Source organism: Hevea brasiliensis, chromosome 12 (assembly GCF_030052815.1).
Source record: "Hevea brasiliensis isolate MT/VB/25A 57/8 chromosome 12, ASM3005281v1, whole genome shotgun sequence".
In the NCBI taxonomy this organism is placed as follows: domain Eukaryota; kingdom Viridiplantae; phylum Streptophyta; class Magnoliopsida; order Malpighiales; family Euphorbiaceae; genus Hevea; species Hevea brasiliensis.
This window is the reverse complement of record NC_079504.1, coordinates 10,025,224-10,036,186: the sequence shown is the minus strand read 5'-3', so window position 1 is coordinate 10,036,186 and position 10,963 is coordinate 10,025,224. Positions and strand designations below refer to the sequence as shown.

General features: G+C 34.9%; 2 protein-coding genes across 2 annotated transcripts; one reads left to right on the top strand and one right to left on the bottom strand.

The window, feature by feature from the left end:
- The first annotated feature begins 497 nt into the window (after window positions 1-497).
- On the top strand, window positions 498-3,284 carry LOC110645807 (protein MEI2-like 3). Its single transcript, XM_021799061.2, has 4 exons — window positions 498-1,665; window positions 2,192-2,311; window positions 2,413-2,554; window positions 2,685-3,284. Exons 1-4 carry the CDS (start codon window positions 950-952, stop codon window positions 2,868-2,870), a joined length of 1,164 nt encoding a protein of 387 aa, XP_021654753.2. The 5' UTR covers window positions 498-949; the 3' UTR covers window positions 2,871-3,284.
- Window positions 3,285-7,155: 3,871 nt separating this feature from the next.
- On the bottom strand, window positions 7,156-8,603 carry LOC110647011 (30S ribosomal protein S13, chloroplastic). Its single transcript, XM_021800641.2, has 3 exons — window positions 8,352-8,603; window positions 7,541-7,765; window positions 7,156-7,445 (listed from the first exon to the last, which is right to left on the bottom strand). Exons 1-3 carry the CDS (start codon window positions 8,463-8,465, stop codon window positions 7,278-7,280), a joined length of 507 nt encoding a protein of 168 aa, XP_021656333.1. The 5' UTR covers window positions 8,466-8,603; the 3' UTR covers window positions 7,156-7,277.
- Window positions 8,604-10,963: the final 2,360 nt, after the last annotated feature.

Below are 10,963 nucleotides of genomic sequence, written 5' to 3'. Positions count from 1 at the left end.
TGAAACTTGCTAAATGAGATATAGTATAATCAAGAACACTTATTCACTAAAAGCAATTTGAATAACAATTTTACTAAAAAGAATCATAAATTAAAAAAAATTAAAATTTCAAATTGCTCATATTAAAATAGACGGAGCCTATCTCCCCTCTCCTTTGATGTTTTCTCTTATTTCCATATTCTCCCCATTTTCATAACAACCATATGAAGAAAGTTTCTTCTACTTCAGCATTCAACGAAAGTAAAAATAAGGATAAAATAAATAAATTTAGCTATTAATAATGGTAAAATTTAAAAATTAAATAATAAATTTCCAATGAATGAATGCATCCAAAAGGGAAGAGAATTGAGAAATGTGACAAAGTATGGCCCTCATATACCATATATGTAAAATAAAAATAATAATTAAAAAAACACAACATGTAACAAAATAAAAAAAATGCAAAGTGTGCAAAGTCACATCATGATTTTGCAGGAGAGCAGATTGCAGACAAGATCAGTTTCGCCCTGTATGTGTGCATGGGTTTTTTTCTCTCTCTCAATCTGTCCCTCATATCACGCCGCCATAGATAGGATTGGTTTGTCTTGTAATGGAGGCTGCATTAAATGACAAGGTATAATGAGTATTCGCCATTTTCAATTTCCATCATTACACAGATTTTATATCCTACAAAGTGAAAACTCACTTTCTCTCAACCGACTCATGAGAGATAAAGTCCTTGCCTTTCTGGTTTCCCTCTCTAGTCTCTGCCTTCACTGTTCTACTTGCACTACTGGGTTCCCTTGACCTTCTCTTTAATTCTTCTGCACTGTTCAATTTCATAAGGGGAAAATTTTGATTTTGCTGTTTCCTTAATTTTTAGTATTTATAAGGCAGGCTGTTTCAATTCCTCTGGAGACCAAAATTTCCCTTTGCATTGTGGCTTTTTGTCTCTTCTTCTACTTCCTCAATGGCTTCCCTGCCTCCAAACCCTAACCCTAACTCCAAACGCCTGAACCCACACGCCGCACCTTTTATCAAACCATCATCGCTTCCTGAGACTGGGCTCTTGTTACCGTCAAGGCCCTTTTTTTCTGGTAACCTTTCACAAGCAGCGGCTCAGCCTATGCGTTTGGCTGCACATGGATTCGTTTGCTACTCAGATTCTGTGCCCATGTCAGCTTGGGGATGCGCAGCACCAGCAACAATGGTTTACTACAACACCTATAAGCAGCCATTGCCAGCTAACTCGATGTCGTTCTATGCCGGGCATGTGGACAAGGAATCAGGGAGCTGCAACGCGAATGCACAACCAGCAGTGGATAACCTGAAGCCATTCTACCCTGGCAGTGAGCATCAGAAAGGTTTTGGTGCAATGCGGGATTGTGGGTTCTATGGGTGTAGAAAAAAGACAGAAGAAAATAGTCATTCGCTGAGCCATTTAGCTTTGAGGTTGAGGTCAAAGAAAAGAGACAGAAGGGGCTCATATGGAGAACGATTATGGGTACCGAAGCAGTTCTCTTTGGACATGAATAGTGATGGCGCTGGCGTTGGAAGCAAGTTACACAAGAAGGGGGATGGTGATATTGATGGTGATGATGTTCGAACTCTTTCTCCTTCTGATAATAAAATTGAACTCGAGGGAAAGACCAGTCTAATGATAAAAAATATTCCAAATCAGTTTCAGTAGGTTCCCTCTGTCTCTCTCTCTCTCTCTCTCTTACTTTGGTGTGATACATGTTCTTGGGTTTGCTGATTCTGATGTTTTGAGATGCTGATTGGTTGCTGCTCTTTACTAATATCCATTTTTTCAAATATTGTTTTTCAACTGCAACAATTGCCACTATTGATCATTTCTTTAGTAATCCTAGCTGTATTCTGTTTTTCTTGCTCGAGATAATGGCCCTTTTCCATGTCTCTATGTGTTTGCTACTCCTGCGACCTTCTGTACTGCAGAAGATCGTAAAAGATGGTAAAAAAGTGGGAGAAAATTAATGGCCATGGGTCTGTCTCCCTTTTCTTTGGTTTTTCTGTCTGTCTTCTGTTGTACATCACTGCGGACTCAAGAAGTTATTGATTCTTTTACTGCCTCGAGAACAGTAAAGACCCAAATGCTTTTTTGCCAATTCTATCTATTCATGCATGTAATGCATTGATGCCACGTTAAATATTAAAGGCCTTTGTCCTGTGTGTTTCTGGTAATATGAAACAGAAGGCACGATCTGCTTCGTATTCTGGACAAGCACTGCCTGGAAGAGAACAGAAAGGCTAAGTCGCGCTCTGATCCTTTCAAGTCTGAGTACGATTTCCTCTATCTGCCTATGGACTTCAGGTAATTATATGTGAACCATTCCCCACTTCAACTTTGTTCTCAATTAGCTTCTTGTTTCGTAATCTTCTTTGAGTGCTGATAAGGGAGTTTGGTGTGATTAGGAATCATTCAAATTTAGGGTATGCATTTGTAAATTTTACAAATGCTGTTGCTGCTTCAAGGTTTTGCAAGACCTTCAACAAGTACGAGTGGGAAGTTTCTTTCAACAAGAAAACATGTGAAATCTCTTGTGCTGTAATCCAAGTAAATTTCCCCAACTATTTGGAATAGATGTTCTGTTCTCATCTATTTTCTTCCCCCTCCCCCCCACCCCTTCCTTTTGCGTGAGTGGTTTAATTATATAATCGTTGTTAACTTGCTTGCATATACTCAGGGCAGAGAAGCCCTCAGAAATCACTTCAAGAACTCGGTATTCTATTGTCACACCAATGGATATTTGCCAGTGGTTCTTTCACCTCCACGGGACGGCTTGGTTCAATCTAGGCCTGTTGTTGTTGGTAGGCGGGCGGGCGGGCCATCACCGCCAGGAAGAGGCGCAGCCAGTCAAAAGAAGCCTTGAACAACACTACTAAAGTCCCACATCCCCCACCCAAAAACAAAAGGAAGAAAAACAGAACAAGATATATATTGAGGTCCTCCAAGCTAAGGATCAGTAGTCCTAACAAGCTATGTTGTTGGATTCGGTGCCGGCGGCTAAACCTATTTGTAGAGCTAATGATTAATGAACTTCTGCGGAGTAATGGAATGACCTTTGTTTACGTTCTTTCCCAGATAGGAGATGGAGCTTGTATATGGTAGTCATTCCGCATTTTCTTTTTGAGAATCCTGTGTTTCATTTTCTCCCTAGTTGCCTTTGGTGCAAATTTGGTGTCAAACTCGGGTGAATTGGAAACATCGGATTGGGGTTTAGTATTAGCTTTGTAGAAGAGGTGCGAGTAAAGAAACTATGTATATTATGTTTGGATGCTTCTAACTTGTGCCTATTATATGTTGTGATATATTATGTGTTTTGATTCAATGGTTTTGTATGTAGTTTGCATGGGTTGTGGTTTAATCCACCTTTATTTACAACTAGAATTCAGATGGGTCTAGAGAGAGGGGAATGTAACGGTACTTTTTTATATGAAGAAATGTTTAGTTTGTTGGTTGTATATTTTAATGTCAACGGTCTTTAGAGTGAGAGCGCTCATCTCTCTAGGTTAGTGAGTTTTTTCCTTTTGTTTTAAGTTTCTTCTCGAGTGTTGTCTGCTTGTCGTCCCTTACTCCTTGAGTTGGGCTTCCATCTCGGGTTTTGGGTTAATAGCTGGTTCCAGTTTGTTTTGGTTGCACATCCAGAGCATATAGGAGAGGGTGTGAGTGATGATCTGCTGCTGTTGAATGTTTTAATGATTGGTTTCCAGAGGCTCTTTGTTGGCTAGCATAAAGGGTGATTTGTTGCCATTTTGAGTGGTTTTGATACGATCTCTGTTGGCTAGGAGAGAATGAGAAACCTGAGCGTTGTCAAACCCCTCTTTTCATGGACCTTGTCCATCGCCTTTAACTTTGAGTCTGGTTGTTCTTTGTTGTGCATTGAGTTTGGTTTCGTGTTCTAAGGAACTCTTTTTGCCTTTGGACTAGCTTATTTAGCCAAAGGGATCTTCTTTGTAAGGGAATCGTTTTTTCAAGTGACGTTTCAATTTTTTGTCTCAATTTATTTGCAATTTTATAAAGTTAATGAAACTTTAATCTTTACTTATCTCAAATTTGTCTTTGTCTATCATTTATCTTTTCTTGTCACTTTTTCTGCATTGCATGGGTCTATGAAGATGCTCTAGTCAGTTGTTAGTATTTTCTTTTTTATAAAAATAATAATGTCTTTTAATCCTTGTGTAAAAACTTTAAAAATTCATTTGAAATAGAGTGGGAACTTTTTAGTTCATTGGGTATGTATTATAATGGTTTTTCTAAATAGTGTAATTGTATTTGTCTATGATCATTAAATATATTTATTTATTACGACAGTTTCTTAAATGATTGTAAATATGAACCAAGTTTTAGTTTTATTTAATGCACTCCATTAGCATAGGAAATTAAAAAGTGTATTTAATAAAAATTCAATTTCATATAAGAATGAGATTAATAAAATTTTTTTGTTGAGATTTTATAAAATTAATTAAAGTATATATGATTAATGAATGAATTTAAATATAAATATTTAATTTAATAGTTAATTTTTCTCGCTGGTGGATAATAGAGGCACGTTGTTAGTTGAGTGATGTATAATGCGTTTGAAATCCTATTGTATTTTGTATTCAATTTCTGTAACTGAATTTATTTAATTAGAGAGAATCTATAAATATCTGTCTGGGCCAACATATCAAATGAAGTCTTATTTCATGTCTTCAAACACTCGCATGCTATTCATGGGCCAACATATCAGATACGTTGTTAAAATTTATCCTCCCAGGAACTCATGCTGCCAGAAACTGATTTCTTGGAGATGTATGGTGTGATCTCTAAAGCTAGTATTTGAAAGAAGGTTCGTGGAAATTTTGACGTGAAATCGAGATCCGTGCTTGGCTCTACTGTTTTCAATTTGTAGGCTTGGTGAAGTAACTCTTCTCTGTTCTCTTCACTATATCAAGGTGAAGATTGGATATGCTCGCCATTTATATTACCCACTCGCTTTCATCACTCTGTGAATTTGAGCTCTTCTATCCATTAATATAATGAGAATATATACAAATATCACTGGAAAATTATGACTTTCAACGACAATGAATTTAGCGAACGATTGATCGCTCACATTGATTAGTAAAGAAATATATTAATTCATATTTTCCATTTTATTGTCTCACTTTCCAACTTAAATTTCATTAATAATATATTTGAACACAAATAATCAAGTTATATATATATATATATATATATATATATATATATATATATATATATATATATATATATATATATATATACACGCGCACACACACACCAAAATTATGCCAATATAATCGATCGATCCTTTCAAAAAGGAATGTAGAAAGAAATGACTTATCAAGGGTTTCAAGAAAAAAAATAAGGGACTCAAAAAAATGTTTTTCAATCCAGTCCTCTCATCAACGACAGTGTGCGTGCCTTGTAAGTTCCTCAGTAGAGACACGGGTGGAGATACTCAGAATCCAAAACAATTGCCTCAATCAAGTCCGCTACAACAAGGTGAGTAGCAGCACGGCAAACCGCCCACAAGCAGCCATGGAGAATGAGGACAAATTTTATTTTGGTTAAATTGGAGAAACTAACAGTTGACTGATTACTTGGCTTTGCATGTTATATGCTTATTGAACGGAAGAAACCACCAATTATTGAACCAAATGGTGAGACAAACAGAAAAGCTGAGAGTCATGAAAGCCAACAAGAATCGTCGAGCTCTAAACCCTAACGGTGCTGTCGACAAAAACCTGAATTTGCTTGCCAAGATCCCATTTCCTGAGACAATTGAAGGCCAGAGAATTTTGGTTGATTATACCAAAAAACTAAAGCAGGGCAGTGACAGAGGCAAACTTCAGGTGTTGGCTTGGAAAAGTGACTTGGAATTGGGTGGTAAGTTTTTTGACTTGTAGTGGATTTGAGTTGTAAGTAAGATCAATTGTTACAGTTTGGCAATGGAGCAAAAGAGGAAATTGCGCCTTAATGCAGGTGGTAGTGAAATAGGAAGAGTGGTGATAATGGCAAAGGAAGAGAGAGTGAAAGTGATTAACAAAACGGAGAAAGAGGATGAGGATGAGGATGAGGATGAGAGAATGGGGGTGAAGGATAAGCGAGGTAGAGGGAAAAGGCATAGAAGAAGAAATGATAGGAGAGAAATTTTTTTAATTTTTAAAATTCACCTGGACATGTCAACGTAAGCAGCTTCATCAGTGAAACCACCAGAATATGATCAGAAGGGTTTCTATGAAACAAAACAAGATAAAAGATTTTCGTAGGAGTTTTTAAAGTTTAAGATTAGAAGTGAAAGACGACCCAAAATTAAGGAATGGGCGGTACAATTTACCTTGCGAGTTGCAATAGAATCTTTAACAATTCCATACGCACGTCCTAAAAATTCCAAATCTCTTCTACTAGAGGCAAAGGTAACGACGAATGTACACACATTTGAACATACAGTTGTCTTTTTATATGTAATGGCTTGATGTTAAGAAAGTATTTAAAAAATTGGACACGTAGATGTAAATGAATGCAAGAACTATGACATGTATATTAGAAGCAGAATCATTCAATATCAACGCATATAAACTAAAGTTCTTAATTACTAGAGGAAATAGGAAATTCATCTAAACCTAATTTGCATTTCTCTATCCAGAAATAGAGTGCAAATGTCTAAACAAGTGATTTCATAAGAATCTTACAAGAAAATGAACTAGCCAAAACTTGGAAAGAGCTTATCAATGTTTCAGTGATACTGATCACACAATAATGCCAAACAATAATGAGAGTGAGCCAGAATAATGATAGGATTGAACTAGACTTGGACAAATGTGGGAACTCAAAAAATGTAAGTAAAATAAAGTTCTGTTTAAAATTATTCATGTCATCTTTCACACAAACATTTCAATTCCTTGTTACATAGGTATCTAGCAAACACAAACAGCACGACAACATATCAATTTGAATTTTCAAAGTTTAGACAGTACTAACTTGCAATCACAATATCATCGAGGAAACAAATTACCTGCATTAGATACCCCCAATATTAATGAACAAGAATAATTTACCTAATTACCAGGCAAGAAACATCAAAGGGCATGTAGCATGCTACTGAGAATATAGAACATGAACAAAAATTGGATGGCTAACAGAAGCACTTCAAGAGATCATAAACTCAATTTCATTAACTCAAGTAAATGTGTTAGGAGTACAGAGTGATTTCCACTAGAATTAAGATCATAATTTTACCAACCAAATAAAAGAAATGGAACCTGCATGGTTAACGGGGGGCTTTCTTCTTCCCTGCAACAGTGACTCTCTTACCCTTCAAGGTTCGGCAATTGTTCTTAGTGCGCTGTCCCCTGCATGGTAAACCCTGAATATGTCTTATCCCTCTATAGCACTGAATCTCCTTCAACCTCCTTATGTTGAGAGCATTGAACCGTCTCTGAAATGTTCAATATCAACGGTTTCAGAGAAAAAAAGGTGTACTAGAATTTTGGAGAGAAAGAGAACAGAGAAATCAGAAAAGATAAGTATTACCAAATCGCCTTCAATCATGTACTTGGACACTTCATCACGAAGAGTAATGAGCTCCTCCTCAGACAAGTCCTTGGTGATTTTGTTCTGCATGCTAAGATCAGAGAGAATTTTGCGAGCCCTTGAGCGGCCAACTCCATGGATGTACTGAAGGGAGTATTCAACCCTCTTGTTGTTAGGAATCTCCACACCTCCAACACGTGCGCACTGGATGCTTAAACCATGGATCTAAGGACCCAAAAAAGAGAAATGAAACAAATGAACACACAGCGATTCATCAAGAAGAACATAGTCTTAGAATTCTTATCAAACATGACCTTCAACCAATATCCCGTAATTCAATTGAGCTTAAGTTCACCGCCATGAAACAGCACATAGCTATCCATCAACAAAAGCATAGTCTTACAATTCACATAAAACACGATCTTCAACCAATACCCTTCAATTTGAACTTACATTAACCACCATGAAACAGCTGATAGCCTGCAAGAGATTATTTCTAAACCAACTGCTAAACGCAAACACTTCAATGGATTACCAATAAAAAAATAGGATGAGAAAGAAACTAAGGCATTAGAATCTCCCATTTTTTTACTACACAAATGAGGCCAAATCTAAGTATACAATTAGTAAGCCTAATTACAATTATTTAGCTCAATCGAGTACAGTTTTTGAGAAATCACAGAACACGCAAGAGGGGTAACGTAATAGAAAACAATTAGAGATTGAAAAAGCAAAAAAGAGAACGAATATAAGAAAAGAAAAATGATTAAAAGACCAAAACGCTTAAATTATTCAGTGAAATGGGACTTGCCTTAGGAGGGTTTGAGATTGGAAGAGAGACGAAGGTAGAGAGAGAATTATTTCTCCAACCGTTGCATATTAGTGATAGCGAAGGTGCCACAGGCATTGCCAGTGTTTGAGCCATATTTCCTGTGTCTTCTATTCTACTACCGTTTCTCAAGAACCAAACAGACCGCAAAGAGCTCCAGAGCTTGGTAATTGCTTATCCTATCCAAACAGTTCTCATTCTATAGTCTCTCCGATTGACAACGCAACGCTGCGTTGTAGGGCGACAAGTTGATATAATTGGGCTTTCTAGCCGTGGCTCACAAATTTACGGGAACTATTGCTTGAAACTTAACATGGAATGCCCAGCCCAAGCCACAAAATTTTTAAGGTTGGCCCATTAAGAGTACATTAGTCATTGCAAAAGCTAGTGTTTGTCCCCTGCGCTGAGGCCGTTGAAGATTTGGTGAGCTCTTTGGCTGCCAATTCCCTGGATGTGCTGAAGAGCAAAAGCTCAAGTGCTTATCATTAATTTGGGATTTCAGCTATGCCAATGCGTAGGCATTGAATCCTTTGGCAACGAAACTGGAAAAGGGAATTATGAGAGAACATAAGGATTAGAAAGTCACAATTTTATAAAGTATAAATTTGTTAGGGAATACCAGAAAAACCTACATCCAAATAAGCATGCTTCAACTATAGTATTCAATAAATATTGTGCATCATTGCTAAGAAAAAATTAGTAATTTATCATATAAAAAGATACATTTCCATAAATCAGTTCCAAATCAGATGTTTAACATTCCAATCAATTTCAGGATAATCTGTGATTTTGATTGCACTCATAATTCGGATTTCTTACATTTTACAGGGCAAGTAAATATACATATATAATCATCTAAAATACTTCTGGATCAGTTGTGATTTTACAAATTATACTGATGGTATGGATTAATCCTTTTTCCATACAAATATGTAAAAAATGTTAACGGCGCTTAAAAGCCAAGTGCTCTACTATCAAGTTAGCAGAGCTTCTAAGATCGTCTATGAGAACCAAAAGCTACTATCATCAGAATGGCAATTAACTGCTCCTACCCAGTCGATTGTGAGCCCCATCTGTCCTGGGTTGCCCTTATGAGCCTTGACTTGGGCCGACACCAAAATTGTGATGAAAATTGAATCCACGACTGCCTACACTAAACCAAAAAAAAAGTGCCATTGCTGCTTTAAAATCCAAAACCTCCATTAGTGCCAAGCGAGTTTGATCCGCCCCATCCGAGACGAAACCCTCCACCAACAGCTCTCCGACCAGCACCTGACCTAAAGCTAGAAGTAGTGCCGCTAAGAACGAAACCTGTAGCCAATTGCAAGTCCAACTACCATTACTCGATGACTCAGACTAGGACTGCTGGTTCCAACTTGGATCATGGCTAGTATACATATATGCATATATATACTAACAATTTTAAATTGAAACAACAAAACATATACAAATGCAATCACTCCAAATTTTAGTAATATAAATGATCTGTGAATCTAGCCTTAATTTTTTTTTTATTGCGTATATTTTACACAATAAAAATAAATAAATAAATATAAGATAGTAAAAGTTATTTAGTGCATAATTATTTATCACTTATCTTTAATTTTTTTAAATATATATAAGTATTTTCTCACATGTAATATATATGATCTATATAATTTATAAATACCCAAATATCAATACTTAAGATTTTTTTACTCTAAACTAAATAATAATAAGTACAATTAAAAATAAATATTAAATAAAAATAATTTTGTAAGTGTTATAAATATAAAAAAATATATTAATAAAATTTTTAAATTTCATAATAACACTAAATGTATATAAAAAAAAAAATTTTCTTTATTTTCATGATAAAAAATGACAAAAAATATTTTATAATTATATTTGAAATTTAATATATCTTATAATAATATATACTACAAAAGGCATTATAAAAACAAATTAAAAACTCATGGTAGGATCTTACTTTTTCTTATCTTTATGATAAAAGTATTCTGCTAAAGAAATTGATTTTGATTTGCTTAGAATAATGTACCGCACTATAGGTATTAATCAAATTCAACCGGATCAAATTTTTAAATAAGTGAATTATCAATCAACATTAAAAATATTAATCGAACTAAACTAAAATTGAGAAAAAATTGAAATTAATTGAAATAAAAAATATTCGATCGGTTATCTGTTAATTGAACTAACCGAATATATATATATATATATATATATATATATATTATTTAATAAAATATTGATAAAATATATTTATATTATTTTTTACTTATAAAAAAATAATAAATATAATTTAATATTAATAAGATAATAATTATAAGTTAAATATTATTATAAAATCATAAAAATAATAATTCTAAATAATATAATATTAATAAATTATAATTAATATATTAATTAATTGAAATTCTGTTATTTTGATTAGTTCGGTTACTAAAGCAAAGGTAACTGAACCGATAATTGAAAATCGAAAATTTTTATTATTACCAATCGAAAACTGAACCGAATTGAATTACTCTTACCGAAATAGTTGAATTTTATTAGTTCGGTTATTCGGTTATAACCGAATAATACACACCCCTGCA